Source organism: Capricornis sumatraensis, chromosome 17, assembly GCF_032405125.1.
Source record: "Capricornis sumatraensis isolate serow.1 chromosome 17, serow.2, whole genome shotgun sequence".
In the NCBI taxonomy this organism is placed as follows: domain Eukaryota; kingdom Metazoa; phylum Chordata; class Mammalia; order Artiodactyla; family Bovidae; genus Capricornis; species Capricornis sumatraensis.
The window spans coordinates 75415437-75441998 of record NC_091085.1 but is presented as its reverse complement, the minus strand read 5'-3'; the positions used below and the strand labels follow the sequence as shown (position 1 = coordinate 75441998).

The following is a 26562-nucleotide window of genomic DNA, read 5'->3' as shown; positions in this document are numbered from 1 at the left end:
TGAGACGCAGAAGACAGATCCTCAGCTCCACTTGACAGATGAGAAAATGGAGGCCTGGCAGGTTAAGTCATTCACTGGGGTCTCAGACTAAGTCCCATGTGTGGCACCAAGGTCAACGTCTGTCCTGCTGGGCCACGGAGTCCCTGACCTGCGGCTGCCAGATGTCAGGAACGTGCGTCTGCCGTCCTCCCAGCAGTGTGGGTCAGGGGTGTGTTCATGTTACTCTCTGCACAGCCTGGAGGCTTACACGCTTCCTTGCCCTGTTCAGATCTCTCGCTTCTAAGCTCTGCTCTGCCCATAAGAAGGGTATAGAGGGATCTTTTTTAAGTTGCCTCTATGGCCCACAAGCATTTCTTGTCCAACAAAACCCATTCCACTGCCCTCCCCCACCCCACCTCGCACACACACACACAAAGCATCCCAGTGAGTATGTCTATGGCCTGACGTCTCAAGAGAGCAAAGAGATGGAGAGCCGGGAGCACAATGGATCCAACTGGGCGTTTTGTCCTAAATCCCAGGGCTGGGAGCCAGCCTCTTTGGAGGATCCGAAGTTGCGAGCTACACACAGACTAAACATCACCCTCCGAGCCTGTGGGTCCCAGGGCAGCTGACTGCAGCTGCTGCTCCTCTGTCTGGTGGTTCATCCACAACCACGACTGACATCTGCAGCAGCGAGGCTCACATAAGCCGCGTGGGTTTCAGTGAGTCAGAAAGGTCTATGAGCAGAAAACAATGGTGCGGATGGTCCAGGCTGATGATAACGGATGCTAATGGAGGCTCCCGGCACCTCCCACTGTGGCCGCTGCGCTGCCCGGCCTGACCTGCAGCGGGGAAGTGTGGCCGGGGTCTAATTAGCATTCTATCAGCGGGCTGCTGGGTGCACCCTGTATTCCATCACCAGCTAATTAGAAAAGAAAAAGTCTGGGCACAGGAGACGGGCAGGCAGAAAGAACGAAAGCTTAGCTGCACGGACCAGAGATGGATGGATGGGTAGATGGATGGATAGAAAGATAGACGGATAGATGCGTGTGGGCTTGGCTATCTCTGCCCGAACTTGCGCTGACCACGCTTCACTCCCTTCACTGGAGAAGTAACCAGGGACGTGTCTTTGAGATCCCCTGTTACAGTTTATTCCTCATTTCCAGAGCTGACGTCCCACCATCATTTCATCGGCCAGAAAGATCCAACAGGGGCAACATGAGAGCAGGCACTTTCATGATCAGAGCTCGGCCACCCCTGACCTCCGGGCCGAGGCCCCCACGGGGTGACAGCAGCAGCTCCAACACCCGCTCACCTGCTTTCTAGCCTTCTCCTCCCTGGCCTGGGCTTTCATCTGCTGGACTTCCAAAGAATCGGCCTTCCTTCTCCTCATAAACAGGTCGTGATTCCCAATACACAGCTGGAGAATCTGCGGCCAGGAAAGCAGGGGACGTGTGAATACCCGTGGACACGGGCTGCGTGCAGGGCTACACGGAGACGTGCTCTGAACTCCCAGGCAGCGACTGCCCGTGCACACCAGTGGACAGACACAGACGCAGAAAGCACTTGACTGCCTGCTAACAGGAGCGTGGAGGGAAAAAACATGTATCATACAATGTACGACGGAGTACTATACAGCAGTGAAGTATGGGCTCAGTTACTCAGGACCATATTTTTAAGCATCAACATGGATAAATCTCAAAAAAAAAAAAGGTAAAAAAAGGCAAGTAACAGAGGAATACAGTTGACAGCACATATATACATTTCAAGAACATACAAAATTTGCTAGTATCCTTGTTTTGCCATACGTGAAATAAAAGTTCTTGAATATCGGGGGGGTGGTACTTAGCACACAGCTGAGAACATTGGTCACCCTTGGGGAGCAGAGGGCTGGTGGGGTGCCAGTGTGGGAGGGGGTTCCCACAGTGATGGGAGTGTGCTGTTTTTCTTTTTTGTTCTGCCAGACTGCATGGTGGGTGGAACTTCGCCAACCGGAGACTGAACCCATGTCTCCTGCAGTGAAAGCACAGAGCCTCAGTCAACCACTGGGTCACCAGGGAAGTCTGGGAGCGTGGCACTTCTTAAAGCTGGGTGGTGGCTAAGTAGTTGTTTATTCCTGTCATTCTTTATATCTCATAGATACATTATACTTATCCTTTCATATGTATGAAGTACTTTAATAAAAATAACTTTAAAGAAGTTCCTCATCACAAAATGTAGATTTGACTTTTTGCTGGTGGTGGTTTAGTGGCTAAGTCATGTCCAACTCTTGGGACCCCATGGACTGCAGCCCATCAGCTCTTCTATCCATGGGATTTTCCAGGCAAGAATACTTAGGTGGGTATTTGCCATTTCCTTCTCCACGGGATCTTTCCAACCCATGGATAGAATCCAAGTCTCCTGCGTTACAGGCAGATTCTTTACCAGCTGAGCCACCGGGGAAAACCGTAAGTGTGACCTTCTAGTGAAGCTGGAGAGAAGTCTTTCAAGGCTGATCAGGAAAGCACATACCAAGCGGGTTATCATTTTACATCTCACAACATGTTGCTCTGATACTGGTTCAAAAAAGGCTTTCAGTTTCGCAGAAAAACTGCAGTCCATAATAAAAACCAGGATCTTAACTTACCAGCTTATTGACACGAAGCTTTGAGGAGTTAAATTTGAAGACGTCGATTTTCTTATCCAAAGGCTTAATGGTAAACTGAAAGGAAAACGCAGAAAACAGCTTCAGTTTCCGACAGCCTAGAGCGCTACCACCAACCGGGCAATTCCACAAAGGTGGCGACCCCCTGGCAAAGATCCTTGTCCCAGGAGGTTCAGGATCCTGGAAGCTGGGTTCTTAGCACCACCTTGGGCTTGGTAACTTGAAGTTAAACCCTAGGTGGGCCCGACCTTGAGGCCAATGCTGGACGGGCCACCCCGGAGTCTAAGGCAGCCTTCAGGGTCTCTCAGCCTGGCCAGAACTAAACCAACCACTGTCAACGGCTCGATAGGTCACATCTATCATCACTGCCTCGCTGGGTGGCACAGATCTCAAATCCTCAGAGTAGGAGGGACATGCTGGTCTTAGACAAAGAACATGACAGAGAAGCTAAAAGGTAGGAGGGAGGGGCGTTCTGGACAGGGCGAGTAATAGAAATAAAGCAGAGATGGGGAAATGAGCACCGTGTGGGAATGTGTGTGCATGTGTGTGTATGTGGTGTGTGCGTGTGAGAGAGAGACACAGCATTAGCTCTTCGATGACCAAGAGAAAACCATGGGGGGGGCTTCCCTGGTGGCTCAGTGGTAGAGAACCCACCTGCCAATGCAGGAGACACGGGTTTGATCCCTGATCCGGGAAGATCGCACACGCCCTGAAGCGACTAAACCCGCGCGTCACAACCATTGAATCTGTGTTCTAGAGCCTGGGAGCCGTAAGTCCTGAGCCCACACGGCGCAGCTACTGAAGCCGGCGTGCCCTAAAGCCCGCGCTCCCCAACAAGAAAGAAACGCCACCGCAATGAGAAGCCTGCGCACCTCAACCAGAGAGCAGCACCTGCTCCAGAAACTGGAGGAAAGCCTGTGCTGCGATGAGACCCAGCACAGCCAAACAGATAAATGAATTTATAGGTATACATATATAAGAGAAAACCCATATGCAGAGTACATCAAGAGACACGCTGGGCTGGAGGAAGCACAGCTGGAGTCAAGACTGCCGGGAGAAATATCAATAACTTCAGATATGCAGATGACACCACCCTTATGGCAGAAAGTGAAGAGGAACTAAAAGCCTCTTGATGAACGTGAAAGAGGAGAGTGAAAAAGTTGGCTTAATGCTCAACATTCAGAAAATGAAGATCATGGCATCTGGTCCCATCACTTCACGGCAAATAGATGGGGAAACAGTGGCAGACTTTATATTTTGGGGCTTTAAAATCACTGCAGATGGTGACTGCAGTCATGAAATTAAAAGACGCTCACTCCTTGGAAGGAAAGTTATGACCAACCTAGACAGCATATTCAAAAGCAGAGACATTACTTTGCCAACAAAGATCCATCTAGTCAAGGCTATGGTTTTTCCAGTAGTCATGTATGGATGTGAGAGTTGGACTGTGAAGAAAGCTGAGCGCCAAAGAATTGATGCTTTTGAACTGTGGTGTTGGAGACGACTCTTCAGAGTCCCTTGGACTGCAAGGAGATCCAACCAGTTCATCCTAAAGGAGATCAATCCTGGGTGTCCTTTGGAAGGAATAATGCTAAAGCTGAAGCTCCAGTACTTTGGCCACCTCATGCGAAGAGCTGACTCATTGGAAAAGACCCTGATACTGGGAGGGATTGGGGGCAGGAGGAGAAGGGGACGACAGAGGATGAGATGGCTGGATGGCATCACCAACTCGATGGACTTGAGTTTGAGTGAACTCTGGGAGTTGGTGATGGACAGGGAGGCCTGGCGTGCTGTGATTCATGGCGTCGCAAAGAGTTGAACACAACTGAGCGACTAAACTGAACTGACTGAAACTGGGAGGAAGGCAGGAGCTGGGGGTGGTGAGGTGGGCTGGGGATAGACAATCAGCAAGGCTTAGATTCGATGTGACAGCAGTCAGGGAGTCACCCCAGATTTCCCAACACGGGGATGGCTTGATAATGCTCTTAAGAGAAGGAACGCAGTCACGAGTGATGAAGAATGCACTGGAGTAGAGAAGGAAGACATAACCCTCACAATCAAAGGGGAGAGGAAGATGAATAAGGATGGGGATGGGGGAGAAATCAGGAGGAGACCCGAGGGCCAGACTGGGGACTGGGCCACATAAAAAGAAAAGAGCTGGTGCTCTCACCTCTTCCTGATGAGATCGGACAGAGCCCAGATTCCAAAGCTGCACTTTGGACGTGAAAAGCCCACTCCCACGAAAGACTTGCTAAGCAGACAAAGGCACTGGGGAAGCTCTATTCTTAGATACTTCCATCCCACGCTATGCTGTCCAACAGAAGGGGAGCACACGGAGGACAGAGGAACGGTCCTCTGTGTGGCTTCCGGTCAGGTGAGCTGAGAAGCAGTGCTGCTCTCGTGCAGGCCGCTATTTATGAATTTCGAGAGCTTATTTTTGGCCTGGCTGCCAAACCCCAGGGCTGCCAGTGGGAGACCTGAAGGAACGGGGACTCCACAGGCTCTGTGCCACTCTGGGGCACGCGTGCGGTGTCCACGGGTCATCTGGAATAAACCGGACTTGTGTTGTCACAGCACGGGGGAGAATGCCCCAGGCTCCTTCCCATCACGTCCCACCCGTGCTGCGTGAGTTCCTGACATGATGGCAGGCGATGGTGCCCGGCCCCGGGAGAGGAAACGTTAGAGTTTCGTGTCGGGCTGTATGAGGGGAGCCTTTGCTGCCTGGCTTCTGTGAAGGACGAGCATCTCGGGACCTTTTAGCACGCCAAGTGTGCGGACGTGCCGTAAACAGACTTTTATGAAATTAGAGATGAAAAACTACCAGCGTACCCTACTGCTGCTTCGAGTCACATGGAACTTTCCATTTCAGGGCCTTAAAAAAAAAATACCTTAAATGCTCATCTCTTGGGCTACATGCAAAAAATCTGAAAGCCAGAATGTTTTGAGTTAAGAGGCTCAATCTGTCTCGTCAAGCGTGGCCGAGGGGAGCTCAGCCACGTATTGGCAATCGGGGGCCTGGTGTTCCTATCCTCAGAGCTGCTACATGAGGGAAGGGCAAAAACAGGAAACCGGCTTGGAGGTGGGGGCCTGCAGGCGACCACGTGAGCCATCTCTTACTCACTCCCTCCGCGCTCGGGCCTGGCTGTGCGGGTACCAGCCCACCGCGGGGCACTGCCCGGGCCTGCATTCCTGGGCCCTGTGTCCTGAGTCTCGGGGCTCGTCCTCTGAGTCTCCCCGGGAACCGCCGGGGGCGTGGCTTCTGCTGGTGTGCCCCCCTGCCTGACACAGCTCCCCTGCTCCCTCTGGGTCCCCGCTTCCCGAGGGGGCGCAGAGCTGCCAGAACACACCCCTCCTCCCGCGGCGGTGTTCCTGTGAGGGCTGAATCAGAGCCGGGGCGAAGCTGCTGGCTGGCAGAGAAGCGCCACATCGTCGCCCTCTTTGTCACCGGCCCTTCGCGCTGCAGTTATGTGTCACGGCAGCTGAGTCACCGCTTGACTAGAACTTCCTTGAGGGCTGAGACTGCACTCGCTCCATCTCTGTTTCCCTCACGAAGCCTGACACCAAGCAGATGCTCGAAAATCCCTTGAAAATTAACCAGGGAGGGGGACTTCCAGTGGTTAGAATCCGCCTGCCAAGGCAGGGGACACGAGTTTGATCCCTGGTCCAGGAACTAAAATTCCTCATGTCTTGGGGCAATTAAGCCCGAGCGCTATTGAGCCCGAGCTCTAGAGCCTGGGAGTCGCAACTACTGAGGCCTGAGTGCCCTAAAGCCTGTGCTCCCCAACAAGAGAAGCCACTGCAATGAGAAGCCCTCCCTCTGTTGCTAGAGAAAGCCCACACACTGCAATGAAGACCCAGCACTGCCAAAAATAAATCAGTTATTAAATAAAGCGATTTGTAAAACTTAACCATGAATGCATGAGTGAGTGAATGGACACAGCATTACAGCATTTGGGAAAAGTCCATTCTGTACCAGTCAGCTCAGTCACTCACTCTTTACAACCCCATGGACTCCTTATCACTATATAGGACCATCCTATACAGTAATACTTGAATTCTGCGTTAGGGTGTTCATCCAAGTTATCTGAAGTTCCTTATTCTTGAATTCTTATAAGCAAGTTAGTCTGATATCCTTGTTTATATCATTGCTGGTATGTATATGTTATTTGTATAGTATATATAATACATACAATTCATGTATGTATCATGGAGATTTGAGTGAGTGAGTACAAGTGTCTCTCAGTCGTGTCTGACTCTTTGCGAGGCCATGGACTATATAATCCATGGAATTCTCCAGGCCAGAATACTGGAGTGGGTAGCCTTTCCCTTTCCCAGGAGTTCTTCCCAACCCAGGGGTCGAACCCAGGCCTCCCGCATTGCAGGTGGATTCTTTACCGGCTGAGCCACAAGGGAAGCCCTATGAAGATTTATGTATATATAAATGCCTACATCACATTGAATCAAGCTCTGGACGCAGAGAGAGTTTAATAAACACCACGTTTAAGAGACAAAGAGAATTCTCACCAGAAATAGAAAGCCAAGGAATAAGAAAGGGTTACTTTCTGGTTTGTTTACAGTTCTCTGGGGCTTAGTCCTGACAAGTTGATCTTCCCGGTCTCTTGTTAGTCAGTAGGGAGGGTTTAGTGATACTATTTGAAAACAGGATGCCAATATTGTTCTGTAAATGCTATAAAAATCAACAAGCAAAAACCCAAAGCCTGGGAATTAAAGGATCTTGCTTCTGAGAAGGAGCAGGCTGGCCTGGGCTGCTCCGGAAGGAGGAGAGACAGAGAAGGTTCAGCTCGGCTGCCAGGGTGTCTGCTGTGCAGACTCGACCTACCTCCTTGTCGCTATAGGAGATGTTCCGGATTTCGTTCCACGGGAAGGAGATCTTGGGGGTCAGCCTGTTCTCAGGGTCATAAATGTGAAGCCCCAAAGCATCCACTCCGAGCAGCAGCTCTGTGCCCTTTTTATTCTGTAGATGCGACAGAGAACAGCCACCGTCAGCTCCAGCTGAGGCTCGAGGTCTTGCTCAGCTTCCAAAAGAATTGACATAGACCATTACGTGTGACACGTTTCAACAGCTCCTGACAGAAATCACCACTGTCTTTGAACCTGGGGGGGCCTCCAGCCTCCTGCACTGGGGCAGGGGGAGGCAACATGAGACGGTTCTGACGACTGGGGTGTCCCATGGAGGGGGTACTGGGGGCACCCATCACCGCCTCAGGCACCTTGCACCTCTGCCAGCAAGAGACAACGTGTGAGTGAGCGTGCTCAGTCCTAAGTTGCGTCCAGCTCTTTGCAACCCCATGAATAGGAGCCCGCCAGGCTTCTTTGTCCATGGTATTTTCCAGGCACGAACACTCAGGTGGGTTGCCATTTCCTTCTCCAGGGGATCTTTCAACCCAGGGATCAAATCCTGGACTGGAGGGCGATTCTATATCACTGAGCCACCTGGGAAGTGTCAGCGGCTAAGACAGCAGTAATGGAAATGTTGTTACTGCTAATTACATAGCCGGCTTATCACAGATGTAGAATAAAGACCTGTAGGGTTAAACACCCCTCATGTTAAAAGAAGAGGTGGTTGTACTACCAGAAAGAAAATTCTAAGAGCTGTGATCAGGTGGCTTTATTTTACTTTAAAATGCAGTTTCAATGTGATAAAGCACGTGTTTTGTAGTAAACTGTTAACTGTGGAATCCAGGCAGCAGGTGTACAGAAGTCCTCACTCAAAAGTCTTCCGACTTCCCTGTATGTTAGAAATTTTTTATTGTAAGATATTGGGGGAAAAAAAAATCAAAATGACTTGAAAGTAAATTACACTCCAATAAAGCTGTTTGAAAACTTAACTGACAGGTTGCATGCAGGCTATGCCTCTAATGGTAGTCCAGCCAGCACCCAGCACACTGGAGGGCGACGCCCTGGGCCCTCACATTGCAGACCGGTGCGCACCTCCTCGGGTGTGGGCCCCTGCCCTGTGCAGTCTGGCCCTCGAACAGCGGTGGTAGCCAGCTCCCTGCGTCTGACTCCCTTGCTGACAACAAGGAAAAGGAACCAAGACTCCAGGGCAGGAAAACAGGTCGGCAAGCGAAGGACGTGCCCCGACTGTGAGGAGAAGCACCAAGCTAACAGCAGGTGCAGGAGAAAATCTTTTTACTCCATCTAACACCCTGGAGTCAGGTGCGATCACCAAAGCGTGAGGGAGAGTCGTGAGCTCTTCTGCAGGGCTCTTAAAACCACTGCATTAACACAAGTGAGGCTTTGTGCTTCGAAAATCTACGTTTTGGAAAACAAGACATTTCATTATGTTTCTAACTTAAATTTTTAGAGGAAAAAAAAAAATGGATCCCACCCTCTCGTCTCCTATCACGATGACTCCAAGACTTCTCGAGAATAAACAGAGAGAGGCGAGGACTGAAGAAGCCCCTTTTAAATTGTTTCAAGCACACAGCTTCCTTAGATGATGGCAAAATTTCAGGAATGTTAACCCTAAGACACTAAAATATTCCTTACCCTCATCTGTCATGCAATATGAGACATATATGCACAGAATAGTATAATGTAGTCTGACTGCTGCTGTAGAATTAGTGCCCCCAAAGAAACTGGTTTTTCTTGTTGTTGTTTTTTTTAAGAATTAGAAAGATCTAGTTTTCTACAACGTAGGTGGTGGGGCAAGAGACGTTGTATGGACAAAACCACAGAAATGCGTCAAATGAGTCTGCCCTTAAAGAAACCAAATGTTTGGCAAATATACATCGATAACATTTTACAAGACAACCTTCAGCATTATCATGGAAAACCTTTTAGGCATTTGTACACTGTACAAAACGACAGGACTTGTCAGTGTGCCTTATTTTATGCAAATAACCCATTAAAGATATGTATTTAGAAAACAAAGTAAAAAGCTATCCCGAGGGTATTTTAAATGTGTTTCAATTTACCTAAATGTAATACAGAATTTTGGAGAAGGAAATGGCAACCCACTCCAGTGTTCTTGCCTGGGAAATTCCATGCACAGAGGAGCCTGGCAGGCTCCAGTCCATGGGGTCTCAAAGAGTGGGACATGACTTAGTTATTAAACAACAATAAATACAAAATTTATGGACACTCCAAACAGGAAAGCAAGCCTGAACTGTAATGACTAAGGTGGCCCAGTGTAGATGGTTGTTTTTTTTTTTTTAACTGTCTGTTCATCTACAGTTTGGAACCGGCTATGAAATAGGTCAGCAAATTGTATGAATGCTCTGGAAGGCACTGCATCCAGCAACAGAACCTTGGGAGAAAGATGCTCAGGGTGCTAAAAAAAAAAATAAAAAAAGATGCTCTCAGGGATGGACGGGGGGCTGAAAACAAACGCTTCTCCAGTGTACAAGCCACGGGTTCCCAGAGGACAGAGGAATATTAATGGTCTGAGTAGAAAACCAATTAGCCTGCCAGGGAGAGTTCCCACCCAAACAAATCAGTAATCTGTAAAAGCAGCTTTACTCTCCTCGTGTCCTGAGGGGAGAAAGTATTTACAGGTGATCCCTGTGGGCCCAGATCTCACAGAGCCAGAAATAATCAAATGTTCCACCAGAGCATTCAGACGGCCCCCCCGAGGCTCCACCGACACTTCATTACCTAGCATCTAATTGAAGGCCCAGAATAGAAACTGAGGCTCTCAGACCCTCTCCCCTGCCTCTTCCCTTGTTGGCCACTGAACCGGCCAAGTATCTGCCACCTTGGGACCAGGAAGGACCCATTTTAGCAGTCTGCCCCTGATTCTGCCTCCATCTACGCCCCAGGAACTCGCAGGGGCTTCCACACACCCGGATTGTGAAGTAGTTCACACCATACATCTCCAGGTCCTGAGCTATCTTTAAATACTCCATCTCCGCTTCGTCCCTGCAAAGAGAAGGAAAGACTCTGTCACTGGAGGGTAGCGGGTGCCAAGCTGAGCCTCGAACCTGCGTGAAGACGTGAGCCCAGCAGCTCCCAGCCTGGCTCTGCCCAACCCTGAGTCTATTAACCACACTGAGGTCAGGCAGAACTTCCCATCCCCGTGAAAACAAGAGAACAGATTCATTAGCGTGTCTCTTGGCTTCAATTTCACGCTTTGCCCTTGGTAAACAGTGACACCCGTCTCAAGTAATTCGAGATGAGCACGTGGTATATCTGCTCCCTCAAATGGATCTGGATGTTCACAATTTTATTTCAGCTGTTGCTTTATCCAACGGCTTGATTTCTTCACCTAGAAGGTTTTGGTAACAAAGCATCTCTGTCTGCAAGCAACCTGAGAGCTCCCTTCCTGATCTGATTCCTTTGGGTGTTGCTGGAAGTTGGGGTGAGAGCAATCCAGCCTGTAGAATCCCAGCCAGGACGCCCACTTCTAAGTTATGAGTCAGACTTAAAGGCAGCTCTTGAAGTAGTGATGACTTGCAAAGAACTCTCAGACAGGTAGAGTGTTGAAACATCTTAAGTCTATGACCTTGCCTTCTTCTCTTCTCCAATCTCAAAATGGCCTCAAATGAATTTTAAAAATTCAACCCCGAGGGGACACTGTGGTGGCAAGCTGAAGCAACTTGAAATCATACATGTATTGTTGACATACCATTGTTTGGAAGATTGTTTGATGTTATTCGTCACAACAAACACCAGGAAACAACACGGCAATCTACATGCCTGTCGGCAGCGGGGTGGATAAATGGTGCGTGGGCTATTAACACATTGGAATAGTACATAGCAAAGAGAAAGAAAGGAGGGGCCACAAGCCCACATCGCACAATACGACCCTGAGTGAAAGAAGTGAGGCCCAGATAACAGAAACTGATCACACTCAAATCACCTTTAAGATTGACCACACCAACCCGTGAGTTGTGTGTAGGAGAGTGGTCAGCTCTGGGGAGGAATGAGGGGGGTCACCTGGTGTTTTCACTTGGTAAGAGTCCATCAGGTGTTACATTTATGACTTGCCCACTTTCTGGTGTACTTTTTTTTAGAGTTAAAAAAAATGTCATAGGAAGTTGGTTTGAAAAACAGAAAAAAAATATACGTTAAAGGCTAATGAGAAGATGATTAATTCCCAAAGTGATTGGGGAAAAGCTAATGATACTTGAGATACAAAATTTCACCTTTGAGATCACAAAAGTTAGATTGGTAATTATTGGGGATTGGATGGGGGAGGGACGTGAGGCCCTTTCATACTCTGCCCACGGGCATGAAAAGGGGTACAGCCTTTTTGCAGGACGATCTGGGAGGCACCTTTCAAGACACAAAACGCTCACCTCCTTTGACTCAGCAACTCTTTTTCTTCTGAAGGATCTCTCCTCAGAACGACTCATACAAGTACATCATGATGTAAGACTGTACACTGCAGAACGTTCCGTGAAACTGAGAAACCTACAGCTACTCCAGACGCCATCAGTCAAGGGTTGGACGCAAGAGCTACGGGGCACGCGCACAACAGGAATCTTAAAATGGACCTAAATGAGCAGTGGACGTGGCAGGTCTGTACATTCTGGCAGGTCTGTACATCCCGACAGGCGGGAAGTACCCACGCCTCCACGCGCTAACAAAGGGACTCACACAGTACCGGAGCCCGCAGCGGCTGCCAGCGCTCCCTTTTTCCTTTGTGTACTCCGGGACTGCATTTTGTTCAACAAGCACGTCCCAGTTTTGCAGTTCCTTAAAAAAGAAAAAAGAGGCCCACGGGGAAACGTCCACCAGCAAGGAGCAGCCTCACCTGGCTCGGCCTCGGTGCTCCGCGTACCAGGCTGTGATCCTTTCCTCCCACATTTCCGGAGTCATCTGATACAGATTTATTACCTGGTGCGGAAGAGAGCAAAACAAGAAACCCACACACAAAGGAAGTTTGAGTACTGTGCGCCTTTTTGATAATTATGCATCATTTTTACAAAATAGCGAGGCATGCGTGTGTATGTGTGTGTTAGCCGCTCAGTTGTGTCTGACCCCTTGCGACCCCATGGACTGTAGCCCTCCAGGCTCCTCTGTCCATGGAGTTCTCCAGGCAAGGATACTGGAGTGGGTAGCTATTCCCTTCTCCTGGGGATCTTCCCCACTCAGAGACTGAACCTGAGTTTCCCACATCACAGGCAGATTCTTTACCATCTGGGCCACCAGGGGGGCCCCAAAAGCCGCACACAGGGGGCCAATCACAGGCAGAGGTGGGTGAGTAAATGAGCATCGTCCGATCTGAGTCACAACTCAGAAGGCTGCACCATTTCTCGGGCTGGCACTGGCCCCTCTCTCCTGGGCCATGCAGCCCAGAGGCAGGACCTTGCTCAGAAGCAGGACTCCCTGGCCTGAGAGCTGCCTTTGACTCTTACAGAAGCCATCAGGGGCGCAGGTCAAACCAGGGGAAAGTGGGGAGCAGGCCTTTATCACACATGACAGGTGAGTGGAGCTAGAGAATCAGAAGTGGCTAAAGAGAGGGCAGGCCTGCTTCTGTGGATAATCAACCAGACCAAAGACACCAGGGATTAAAAGCTACAGTGCCCACCCATCTACCTGCCCCCTGCAGCTACAAACAGCTCACTCTGCTGGGCTGAACTCAGGTGGCTCCATGCCCCTCCCTGGGAACCAGTGCTGCTCGCCTACCTTTAAAAAAAGGACCAACTACAGGCCACGCCTGTTCTAATAACCCCAAAGGAATTCCACAAATCTTTACTCAAGACTGATGACAAAACATTTATGAAAACGTTCTCAATACGGCCATCCTGTATTCCTGCAGGTCCTTCGATTATGTCTTCCCAAACGGGAATTTTAACGTCTTACCCTTTTTGGAAGCAATTCCTCTTGGGCCAGAAACCCCCGCTTGTGAACAGAGGGGTCGTAGTCGCCGTACTGGAAGAAGAGAAGGTGAACGAGGGATTGAGATTCTAGAGACAACTGCGTTTCTGAACAGGTCGACTCGGCCTCCGTCCCTCCCAGCTCCCGGGAAGCAATGCAATTCTGATGACAAGTCAAGATTTCAGCCTCGCTAGTTTGTTATCCTCGGATGAAGATACAAAGCTGATTGTATCTGTGAACAGAGTTGCATAATCCCATACGGGATGGATGGGTGACGTGCTAATAAGAATGTGACATTTGTAGAGAAACGGGGCTACATTTTCTAACTCCTGAAGGAAGCCACTGCTACCAAAACATTAGGTTTTGAAAACAGACAACGAAACACAACCGGGTGTGAGATGTGATTAGCATCGGGTGATAAGAGTCTTACCTACACATACTTCTAAGTGGCTGGGAATTGGAGCCAAGTGCTAGATGGGAGCTAGGGACAGTGCTGGCAATATTTTTAATAGCTTTCACTGAAGGCTCTGAAAAATGCTTTGGAAAAATCTGATGCCAACACTGTCATCCTTACCGTACAGACAATAAAAAAAAAAAAATTAATAAAAGGTTAACTGATTTTCCTAAATTTGCAGAGAGAATCACTAGGAGGGCCAGAAATCGGCCCTGCATTTTCATGTACCCACAGGGGACAATAACTTGGAACTTCCTGATTTCAAAACAATTATCTCTTTCTTTCCTAGAAAGTTAGTCTGACCAGGAAATAACCAGAAATGAAGGAGTTATTTTTAAAAAGAAACTAACCACAAAATACATAGAACATCAAACCCTGTCTCTTGTCAATTAGCATTCAGTGGTTTTCCTCTTGATCCCAAATGACAAAGCTCAGTATTGTAGTATAATCTTCTATAAACATTTATGCTTTTCACTACCAACACTGGCAAAAAAAAAAAAAAAAAGGTTTGGCAGTTGGCTCTACATCCCACCACAATGGATCCAGACATGGCCCACCCCTCTCATTCCCAAGAAATCTCAAGTTTAGATTTCTGGTGTGTTTTTCAATCGACACTCATGGGATTGAAAAGAGATGTTTATCATCAACTGGAAATCACGCCTTCATTCCATATCACTCTTTTGTAAAAGCCCCAAGGATCAATATCTCTTAGGAATTTCATAATTATCTTGCAAATAGAAGAATTGTACTGCATTGTTTTTTCAGTTTAAAAAAAATTCAATCTCAGCCCCTTCACTTCTTAGCAGTGACCTTGGACATTTTGTGTCCCAGTTTTCTCATCTGTAAAATGGGGATAATAACGTACATATCTCACAGGACTCCCCTGGGGGATCAAATGGAATACCCATAAATTTTTTTTTAAACTATGACTAACACACAGCATTCAACACAACCTCATGTCAAAAGATAAAAACTCAGGTCATGCCACCTCTCCAAGCCCGCTTCCAAATTGTCAAAGGAGAGCGTTGGTCTTGGAGGGTTCTGAAGGGGCACTCTGGACTGTTCCGAGGCCTCGAGTGGGGAACCTTCTCTCTAAAGCTCAGCTTCCCTGTCTGGAAAGCAAGGGTCAGAATAGTGCCTGCCTCCTGGTGGGGTGTGTGTGTGTGTGTGTGTGTGTGTGTGTGTGTGTGTGTGTGTGACAAGGATGAAGAGTCAGGGAAGCATTCTGCACGGTGCCCGGCTCATAAGGCATCAGGTGTCACTGTCATGCCCTGTGTTATTTATAAAGATGCTGGTCACTCTTGGCTTCTCTGATTTTTGGAGGGACAGAATGATAAAGTCCTCGCTGCACTTGCAAACCTCTCTGAGTGCTTCTGCAAGCAGATATGCAAAGTGAGAGCTATAAATTCAGGTTCCAAAGGCTTGCGAGAGTAATGACCCACATTATCATACGAGCTCCCAGCTACGGCACTGATCAAATAAACGTTACATCTGAGCACCAGGGAGGTGGCAGGGATGCTGCTGAAGGAACTTCTCCCCTGGACTAATTCCACTTCGGACACTAAAGCCACCTTGAGGTATGGGTCTGCTCTTAAATGTCTTTAAAACAAAACAAAAGAAGAAGATCCTCAAGTTGTGGCAGCTGGTGAATATAAAGGAGAGTCACACCACCCCATGGATGCAGACGGCTGTGCCCCCGTCTTTCATGTACAGAGGCTCCCTGGTAAAACAAGCAGGAGTGAATCTGCTGGGAAGCTATAATGAGGCTTGGGATTCAGGCCTCTGCACCTGCATGGGCCTTGACCTAATTTTATATTCATAATTGGTGTTCTTGCATTAAAAGAACCCCTAAATTATAGAAGCTCCTGGCCCCACAAAACCTGGGTCCACCCCTGATATAAACCAGTGGAATTTAAATTCAAGAAGGGAGTTCACCGGTCTCCTGGGAGGAAAAGCGAACGAACATAGCAGCAGAGATGTTCTAGGCTTGCAAGGGGAAAGGACGGGGCGGCTGGCCGTTTAATGAATTTTAAGGACATGTCAAGAGATGGTGTCAAGTGGGCGTAAAAACCCAAGCACAGAGTAGATAGCACACGCAGGGAAGACCCAGGACGCTCGGGGTGATGTTGTCCACGCTTAGGGAAGGGAGAGAGGAATCGGTTCACATTGAGACCAAATTAAATTTTAAGAAACCAATTTGCCAGTGAATGATGAGGGAAGTCAAGAGTTTAATGATATGTGGATCTTTGCATCTTAAACTTCTCTCCCGGAAGCTTTTCGTTTTCGTTAGTTTCATTTTACCACCTCTGGCCACTTGTGAGAAGTTTAGAGCTTTGAGGTAGCCTCCTGGCCCCCCATCCCTGACTTCAGAGTTTAAAAAGAAAATGTCTCTGTTGCTATAAATAGCATGTTTCCATCCCTAATGTATGGTTTAAAGAGAGTCTGAAGGTATCCGCTTTTCATTGGGGTAAATTGCGACAGGTTTATTCACAACAAAAGAAATGAGAAAAAAAGAAGAGAGTCCACCTTTTAAAGGACTCTCAGAGTCACTTCTTAAACAGAAACCCATACTTTCCTCTGCTTATATATATGAAAAATGAGACCAAACGATCTGAATAGGATTTCACAAAACACAAAGGTCTAATCAATGCATATATAGATTAAGTAGTCAGATCCCTACCACACACCAGTCACTAAATTCCAGATGGATTAAAGACTTAAACTTATAAACAGAAATCCATAAAAACATCAGGATAAAATATTGAAGAACATATTAAGGTTGATGTATATTAAGGTCGGTGTATATTAAGGTTGATGAAATCATTTGAAATCAAAAGTCACTGAAAACATGAAAAGGGCGGACAAGACTGACATGTAAAAAAAGATAAAAGATTAATATTCATAATATATGGAGCTCCTGTAAATCAATTGCTGTTCAGTTGCTCAGTTGTGTCTGACTCTTTGCGACCCCATAGACTGCAGCATACCGGGCTTCCCTGTTCTTCACTGTCTCCTGGAGTTTGCTCAAAGTCATGTCCATTGAGTTGATGACTTAGGGACCAAACAACAAGCCCCAGTGCTATGCAGTACAAACCTGTTGTTTCAGCTCAGTCCAGTCGCTCAGTCGTGTCTGACTCTGAGACCCCATGGACTGCAGCAAGCCAGGCATCCCTATCCATCACCAGCTCCTGGACCTTGCTCAAACTCATCTCCATCGAGTCAGTGATGACATCCAACCATCTCATTCTCTGTCATCCCCTTCTCCTGCTTTCAATCTTTCCTAGCATCAGGGTCTTTTGCAATGAGTCAGCTCTTCATATCAGGTGGCCAAAGTATTGGAGCTTCAACATCAGTCCTTCCAATGAATATTCAGGACTGATTTCCTTTAGGATTGACTGATTTGATATCCTTGCAGTCCAAGGGACTCTCAACAGTCTTCTCCAACATCACAGTTCAAAAGCATCAATTCTTTGGCAATTTCATGGGTTTGAAGTATTTCCATGTGTGTGCGTGTGCTAAGTCACTTTGGTCATGTCTGACTCTTTGCAACCCCATGGACCATGGCCCGCCAGGCTCCTCTGTTCATGGGATTCAGTTCAGTTCAGTTCAGTTCAGTCGCTCAGTCATGTCCAGCTCTTTGCGACCCCATGAACTGCAGCATGCCAGGCCTCCCTGTCCATCACCAACTCCTGGCATTCACCCAAACTCATGTCCATCAAGTTGGTGATGCCATCCAGTCATCTCGTCCTTTGTTGTCCCCTTCTCTTCCTGCCCCCAATCCCTCCCAGTATCAGGGTCTTTTCCAGTGAGTCAACTCTTCGCATGAGGTGGCCAAAGTATTGGAGTTTCAGCTTCAGCATCAGTCCTTCCAATGAACACCCAGGACTGATCTCCTTTAGAAGGGACTGGTTGGATCTACTTCCAGTCCAAGGGACTCTCAAGTGTCTTCTCCAACACCACAGTTCAAAAGCATCAATTCTTTGGCACTCAGCTTTCTTCACAGTCCAACTCTCACATCCATACATGACTACTGGAAAAACCATAGCCTTGACTAGACGGACCTTTGTTGGCAAAGTAATGTCTCTGCTTTTGAATATACTATCTAGGTTGGTCATAACTTTCCTTCCAAGGAGTGAGCGTCTTTTAATTTCATGGCTGTAATCACCATCTGCAGTGATTTTGGAGCCCCCCACAATAAAGTCAGTCACTGTTTCCACTGTTTCCCCATCTATTTGCCATGAAGTGATGGGACCAGATGCCATGATCTTTGTTTTCTGAATGTTGAGCTTTAAGCCTGAAGTGGGTTGCCATGCCCTGCTCCAGGGGATCTTCCTGACCCAGAGGTCAAACCCTCGGTTTTTAGGTCTCCTGCATTCCCAGGAGTGCAGTAGTCTCACCCGAGTTACTGGTGAGACTGAGCGCTTTTTGTATTTACAGGTTCTTCTCCTGGTCTATAAACTGCCTGCTGTTCATACCCTGTGCTCTCATTGTCCTGCTGTCTTTTTTCTTAGAAACTTATGAGGTCTTTATATTCAAGGATGTGCCTGGAATTCTACTTCTAGAGATGTAACTTAAGGGGAAAAAGCTTTAGCACATGTACACAAGGAAGCATATAAAGAGTTTTCAGTAAAACACTACTTATAATAGGGAAACAGCAGAAACTAAACCTACCTCATCCTCAGGAGGATGGAAAAATAAATTAGGTTTATTCATCAATGGCTACCATACAGCAGTTAGAATCAATGAACTACATCTACAACGTCCAACATGACATATCTCAAAATCAACATTGAGAGAGAGAAAATACCCATTTGTAAAATGAGAAGTCCCTCCAAAAGGGAGATACGCAGAGGACAGCACCACTTATATCAAATTTTCCCTTCTGAATATTTTTTTTCCTAGATATTATATTTCTTTCCTGGATATTTTTTATTTTTTAAAAACTTTACTGTTATTTCGGCTGTGCTCTGTCTTCATTGCTGCCCACAGGCTTTCTCTAGTTGCAGCAAATGGGGGCTACTCTCCAGCTGCGACGCACAGGCACGCTTCCCTTGTTGAGAAGCACAGGTGCTAGGCATAAGGGCTTCGTTAGTTGGGGCCCGAAGGGCTCGAGAGCTCAGGCTCAGCAACTGTGGCACACCCGCCCAACTGCTCCTTGGCACGTGGAATCCTGCCAGACCACGGATTGCACCCGTGCACCCTGCACTGGCAGGTGGGCTCCCCGCCACTGGGCCACCAAGGAAGTCCTTTCTACCTGGACATCTTAAAGTCAGCCTCCTCCCACCCAGCTGAGCACTGCCCAAGGTGTGAAGCCCACAGTCTTGTCTGGATGGCCACCACAGCCTTCTACCAGGTCTCCTTGCTTCCAGACTGGTATTCCTCCATTCTGTCCTGCACACAGCCGCCAAAGAAAGGATCTGTCTAAATATAAACCCTTCCCTGGCTCTGCATCTCCCACAGGGTGAAGTTAAGACTCTTTCTGATCTGATCCCAGCAGACCTCTCCAGCCTCAACTCTTACACTCGCTCTACCTACACTTTACAGATACCCAACTTCTGAGTCGCCTTTTGGCGCTCTGCCCCTGATTGGCATCAGAGCGCACTGAGAAACAACAAGCCTCCTCTCCCTCCCACCAGCCCTTCCTCTCTCCGAGCACTAGGAATCTGCTGGCCAGCCCTGCAAGTCTGGGGAATTATATACCATTCCCTCTCCAAGTCATTTTTAATAAGAACACATTTTCAAACTGTCAATATGAAATCCAACAGGTGGCTTAAAACATTGCAAGATGGTTTGGTACATCACATGACTAGGCCAAAAAAAAAACCAAAACAAAACCAGCCCATATTTTTAATTGAAATATAACCTAAACTCCAACTATGAAATATGGTTCTTGTTAACTGAACCATGTGATTAATTTTTGTATTTATGCTTTAAGGGTAATTGTTTCTTTATGCTTTAGAATGAACTGTGTCTATATCAGCTGAACAGCTGAAACACTGTAATGAATACATTAGGGCGTAATTACATCCCATGTGTTAATGCACTCAAATTCACTTTCCCCACCACACTTTTACAGTTCCTGTCTGTCTCAGAAAGGTTGTGGGAAAGAAGAAATGGAAGGAGCAGGTATAATTTATTGAAAAGTTTGGAGGGGTGTGACCAGATAAATGAACCTGGGATTTAGTGAAAGGGGTGGGACCAGTGTGGGACCCAGAGACCCTTCTCATGGTATGAGCAAAAGCTAAGTGAGGCAATCAGACTCTAGGGTTCTCATCCTGGCTCCATTCTCTAGCTCCCTTTTCCTTCAAATCCTGTCCATCAGGAAGTGGGCTATAGGGGGACTTCCCTGGTGGACCAGTGGTTAAGACTTTGCCTTCCGATGCCGGGGGCATGGGTTTGATCCCTGGTCAGCGAGCTAAGATACCACATGCCTCTTGGGCAAAAAAATAAAAAATAAAAAACAGAACATAAACAACAGAAGCAGTACTGTAACAAATTCAATAAAGACTTTAAAAATGGTATATACATTTTAAAAAAAAAAACCTCAAAAAAATAGTGGGCTATAAATTCCAATAAAAGCAGAATTAACATCAAGTATTGTGAGACAAATTATTAACCTTTCCTGATCCTTAGCTTCTGGAAAAGACTCCTCTGAGGAATCTCAAGAAATATTCATGTTATAACACTGTGTAAAACGGTAAAATGCTACAGACGTATAAGATCGGATCAACATGACAACCAGAGGCACCCTACTCACAGCAGCAGCTGTCCTAGAAACCGGAAGTATGGTCCAATAATCCTTAGCTTCCCAAATGCAGACTTGAAACCATAGATCACCTTTGTTTGTACGACTGTGACAATTTACTCCGGGAAAAACAGCTAGAACACGCTTCTCCATGTGAACCACACATGATGTCTGTGCATCGCTTTCATCTCTAAATTAGGAGGATCCAAATCAGGAGGGCTTTCCTACAGTGAAACCTGTTTAAGCAAACATCTGCTGGTTCCCTGAAAAGTTATTTTTTTTCCACAAGTAGCCTTTGAATTTGGGGGCCCCCCCCAATTTGTGCAAAGACAGTGTGGCCTTTGAGAACTGAAGTCCTTCAGAGGGAGGTGGTATCCTTGGGAGCCTGGGCCTCCTCTCGGCTGGGGAGAAAGCGGGCGGGAGAGGAGCTCGGTTCCAGTCCAGGAAGTGCTCGGATTTAATGAAAGTGACAACAACTGCTTCATCACTGTCAGGGCGCTACTGATTGAAAGGACATGTTTTTTTCCCCTGTTATTAATATTCTTAATCAAAGCAGAAAAGGAAGCATATGTTTTAGTTGAATCCAGGCCCATTCTGTTTTCTCAATTACTCATTTGTCAGGGCAGCGGGACAGGCAAGGCACAAGATGCAACCCCAAGGCCATGGGCTCTGCCCTGAGCTTTGCCCAAGGTTGCCCAAACGACCTTGAACAAACCATGAGGGCAGAGATGCTCGCTTCGTGTCTGTATCCATGACAGAGTCAACAGCCTCCTCTCCGGCCAGCAAATACTCAGCAAATATTAGACAAGTCATCCAGCGACCCAGATGCTTCTGTTGGTGTGACGAACAGGTACAGACCCTTTTCTCCTTCAAACAGTGGGCCAGTTTTTTTCCTTCCGGGCTTTGATCTGAAATTATCTTAAGCTCCCCTTAAAAAGTGGGCTAAGAAGTTGAGGGTCTTATTAATTTCTGGAAATTAGTTTCAGGGAAATGGCTTTATGGAGACCTCTAATTAAAAAAGAAAAATGATAACTGAAAAGATTGTGCAAAATCACAAAGCTAACAAAAGTGACCCAGTTCTGAGGTCATCTTCCCATGCTGTAGTGAAAGGCGGTAGCGAAGGGACCAAGGGCAAAAGGCATGTAGGGGGGAAACGATGGGGGGAAGGGATAGTTAGGGAGTTTGGGATGGACATGTACACACATCTGTATTTTAAATGGATAACCAATAAGATCCTGGTGTGCACAGCAAGGAACTCTACTTAATGTCAACAGGCAGCCTCGATGGAAGGGAGTTTGGGGGAGAATGGATACATGTGTATGTATGCCTAAGTCCCTTTGCATTTCAGGTATTCATCTGAAACTATCACAACATTGTTAATTAGCTATACTCCAGGTAAGCTAAAAAGCTGGAAAAAAAAAAAAAGAGCAAGTGGCATGTGACTAAAGCAGGAAACCTGAGGGGCATGAAGCATCCTGGGTAGACCCTACGTTCATCTTATAAAAACAGAGCGGATAGGAACACAGCTCCCTGCCCCACCAGTCCCAAACTGCAGCCATTTCTCTGAAAGACTCTCAGGTCACCAGACAGCTCAGCTGGGCTCAGTGGGCCCGAGGGCCTGCAGTGCCCACCATAAGCAGAGCCAGCATGCCCGTCGGGGGGCATGAAACAGAATATTCTCTAGGGTGTGGTCCTGACACACAGGGTTGCTGGTCCTCAGAAGAAGAGTTTGCAGTGAGGACCTGGGCCTTTCTGACCTCACGGCCACGTCTGGCCAAAACTGGAGATGATAAACTCATTTTTCCTGGTTAATGAAAAGGGAGGTTGGCGCGGCGGATATAATTAACCACGTGTTCAAACAGGATTACACAGAAAATTCATCAAGCTGTACACTTATCATTGGTAGGCACACACACACACACACTCTCTCTCTCACAAGACGGTACAGAAGTGGGACAGTGAGAGTGGTCCCCAAGCCCACACGTCCCAGAGCATCCCGCTTTCCAGGGGAGGTCTCTCTGAAGCCCAGAGAGTCCAGAGAAGTGGATGTCTGGCACAATCCATGACATGCATCAACGCTCGGAAAGAATGCTTGCGTCTTCTCTGAGCCTACCTTGGCCTGGACGGCGTAAGAAGCCAGGAGCACAGACGCCTCGGGAGGGCAGTAGATTTTTTCATCCAAGATCTGCTTCTTCACCTGCAGGGGCGACAGGGGAGGCGTGACAACGTGCGTGCGGAGGGGAGCCGTGAGGGCGGCTCACAGCCGGTGCCACTGGGTGTTCTAATGAGCCCTGCCACACCTGCCTGTAATGATTTTCTGACAAAGGGTATGATTTTAAAAAATTTTTTTAATGCTGCTGACAAGTTGGGAGTTCAGCCTTGAGAAGTTACTGGTAAGATAGCTAGGCATTAAAAAAAAACAAACCCCGTATCTTATCTCTTCTGTTCATGATCAAATGCTGAAGAAGAAAACAGTCTTTGCGGTGGTTAAGAAAGAGACTGACTGTGCTGTGACGGAGGAGAGCTGTGAACTTGAGGGGGTGTCAGGAACAGGCCAAGACTGCAGCCTTGGCCCCTGCTGAGCACACGCACAACCAGACCAAATGGAGTCTGCTTTTTGAAGTCTTAACACGAGCCCAAAGTCAGCGAGGCCACTGAGTTATGACTGCAGGTAGAAAACCATCGCTTTCAATATGCCTGCTCTAAGGAAAAAGGAAGCAATAAAAGCTTGATCGATTAAACCTTTAAGTCCACGTGAGGTCCAGGAAATATAATTCTTAAGCCATAATGTTGAATTAACATATCTCATGGCATTTAATTTCTTAGCCTGGTGGGGTGGGGGGATGTTCCAGACAGAGAGGCAGGAGGGCCTCCTCAAGTGGGGGCAGGTTGAAATAAACACAACAGGAAAGCCAACTCTCCTTCACAGACGTCAACAGTCACCAGATTCATAAAAGTAGTAAATTTTGCCTTGCTCAGCCATGAGAGCACTCCTGCATTTCAGTGGGAGGGTAAATTGAGCCAAAGTCAAATGGAGAGTAGGCACTGCTTCCAAGAAAGCCATCTCTATAAGGCCGGGATGTTCTGGGGCCCAGAAGGTCATTGAGTGGCTTCATTTAAAGCAGGGCAACTCTAACTCTTGGGTTTTTAAGCCACACTACAGAAAAGCTGAGAGGGCTTCCCTTTGACATGAGAATGTTGTAGCGCGAATATATATACATATGAATATATATATATACACTTTTTTTGGGGGGGGTAAACTTTGTTGTTTTATTGTTCAGTTGCTAAACCATGTCTGACTCTTTGCAACTGCATGGACTGTAGCCTGCCAGGCTCCTCTGTCCGTGGGATTTTCCAGGCAAGAATACTGGAGTGGGTTGCCATTTCCTTCTTCAGGGGATCTTCCCCACCCAGGGATCGAACCAGCATCTCCTCTACTGGCAGGTGGATTCTTTACCATTGAGACACCCGGAAAGCCCTGTAGGAGGACTGGGTGATAGCCTATATGCCTGCTTCTGGGAAAAGTGAAAGTGAAGTCGCTCAGCCGTGTCCAACTCTTTACGACCCCATGGACTGTAGCCTACCAGGCTCCTCTGTCCATGGGATTTTCCAGGCAACACTGGAGTGGGCTGCCATTTCCCTCTGCAGATCTCCCCGACCCAGGGACTGAACCTGGTCTCCCGCACTGCAGGCAGATACTTCACTGTCCGAACCCCCAGGGACTCACACAGCTAATGCCCCTGCAGGGCTTTTTCCGTCACTGATCTCCCAGCACCCGGCAACGACCACAAGGGACTTCCCTGGTGGTCTAGCAGTTAAGACTCCGAGCTTCCACTGCAGGGGGTATGAGTTCGACCCCTGCTTGGGGAACTAAGATGCCAAATACCTCAAGATACAGCAAAAAACAAACAAATAAAAACTAACCCTGAAACTGGGGAAACACTCTGACCAAGCAGCAGGAACACAAACAAAACTGGCAGCTTTCCCGCCCTCACTCCAGTGCCCTGCTGCCCCTCCAGAAGGCCAACTCCAGCGGTCTCTGCACCTCTAATTATGGAGTAACTTATGGGATGGCCACCGTGCACTCAGTGAGCCTTGCCTTAAAGAGGCTCACGATCTAAACGGGGAGTAAGTGGGAAATAAGACAACCTAGACTAACAGTGGCTTGAAGCCTGATGAATCTCAAGTGTTAGTGGAACGCTGAAGCCCCAGCTTCATGAGAGTGAATTTTGAACTTTTCGAAGAACTGCTGTTTGCAGGACTCTCTGTTCGGACTTCCGGGGCAACTACCTAGTACTTTCAAGTTAGTGGGGAAGAAAATGGGATCCCTCTCCAAAGAGATGGATCTAGTGAGGGAGCCGCTACCAGCATGGGTTCTTTCGCCATCACACTTCTGCAGTTTCATCTGATACCAATTCTCATCGCTCAAGCACAGTTCTGTCCTGAAGCTTGTTTTTTCATTACAGAACCAGAGGGACTGGCTTTCCAGAGAAAGAGTTTTCAGGATGTGGAGGCATGTGTGGTCGACACAGAGGGGTCAGTCCAGACTGCCTCTGTGGCCACGCCTCTGAGAGGGGGGGTACTTTTAGGATCGGGGGGTAGCATGGAAAGGGGTACCTGCAGGAAGAATAAGTGTTGCGTGATCTCCTGAACCAGCTCTTCCTCGGCATTCTCGGGATAAAATTTGGCCAGGAAGTGAAAGGTGACCGGCTCTTCCTTTGAGACATCGTGATCCAGCACCTGTGGGATCACGGAGCGAAAGGAAAACAAGCTGGGTTGGCCCCTCTCCCTCCCGGGGCCACCATCAAAGAACCTTCTGCAGGGAGTGTATAAACATCCTTCTCCCTTCTAAATTCGTCACATTCCCCAAGGGTTGTGATTCTACAGTTTGAAGCATTCACAGAGCCACCTGTAACAGGAGGTGATGTTCACTCACATGGCGTCTCTGAACCAAATGAATCGATTCCCCCAAGTGGCGAGTGGAGCTAAGAACATTAAGGCACCAATGTTTTCAAGGCTGCAGAGATAGCTAACAACTAGAAACTTATAACCTGAGGGTCTTGGGCACCATCCTTTACGGTTGGCCGAAGGTTCTTTAATTTTCTCAAGTCATGGAAGCTTCCTTTACTGTTTGGTCTGGCTGCCTACCTCCAGCATTTAAGTCCACGGTGGAATGGAGCTTAGAGATGACACACTAGATCTCTGTCGAATCATCTCATCATTAACTGAGCAACGAGAGGTGAAACCTGTCCATCGGGGCAACCCTGTGTTTCAAGGAACCTCTAGAGGGGCCCCCATGATCTACTTGAGCACGGCCAGTAAACCATGCGGCCTTTAATCTTCTAACAATTCCATCCACCCACTGGAAAGCTTGAGCCATCTGCTCTCCAGAATGAATTTCATCTCAGGACATAAACATGCCATGTGACAGGCTACAAGGCTCCATTAACATGTGTCATGATTTATTTCTTTTGAGCAGCAGGCTCCGCGGCTCCTGAGGCCCCCCAGTCTAATATCCATTTGGCCGACACTCAGGTACGACTGCAAATTTACTTTGCCGAGAGCCATAAAATGATACTGGTGGTTCTGCTGCCTTTGGTGGGTAACCTTCCAGGCTCCTGCCCAAATTCCTGGCCTCGGTGCCTGAGAAATTAAAAATAAACCTGATCGGGGACGTTCATGATCGTTGGGAATTTCCACGTGAAATTTATAACCGGCAGCCATCCCAATGTGAAGAGCCGGATTTACGTACGTACACACAATTTGAACACTTGGGTTCAGCGTCAAGCTGGTGAAAGACAGAAGGCCTGCACTGTTTATCATGCCAAGTAGTAGATAATAAGATGGGGTAGGCAAGTGAAGGGGGGTAATCTGTGGTAAGAATTCGACACTGACTCACTCTGAGATTCGGGGGTCTTTTAGGAGTTACTGACAAACACGTATGGCCCTGCT

The 26562-nt window shown here is 47.7% G+C and overlaps 1 protein-coding gene across 4 annotated transcripts in view; it reads right to left on the bottom strand.

Annotated features, from left to right (window-relative positions):
• Window positions 1–26562, bottom strand: part of NF2 (NF2, moesin-ezrin-radixin like (MERLIN) tumor suppressor) — a 70442-nt gene that overhangs the window by 20050 nt on the left and 23830 nt on the right. For 3 of the 4 annotated variants that reach the window (XM_068989840.1, XM_068989841.1, XM_068989839.1), the window contains exons 3-10: window positions 25228–25350; window positions 22724–22807; window positions 13397–13465; window positions 12345–12427; window positions 10432–10507; window positions 7464–7598; window positions 2606–2680; window positions 1295–1408 (exon numbers count right to left, since the gene is read on the bottom strand). In XM_068989840.1, the coding sequence (XP_068845941.1) occupies window positions 1295–1408; window positions 2606–2680; window positions 7464–7598; window positions 10432–10507; window positions 12345–12427; window positions 13397–13465; window positions 22724–22807; window positions 25228–25350 (759 nt within the window). The remainder of the gene's footprint in view (window positions 1–1294; window positions 1409–2605; window positions 2681–7463; window positions 7599–10431; window positions 10508–12344; window positions 12428–13396; window positions 13466–22723; window positions 22808–25227; window positions 25351–26562) is intronic. The other variant, XM_068989842.1, reaches the window with a different exon arrangement.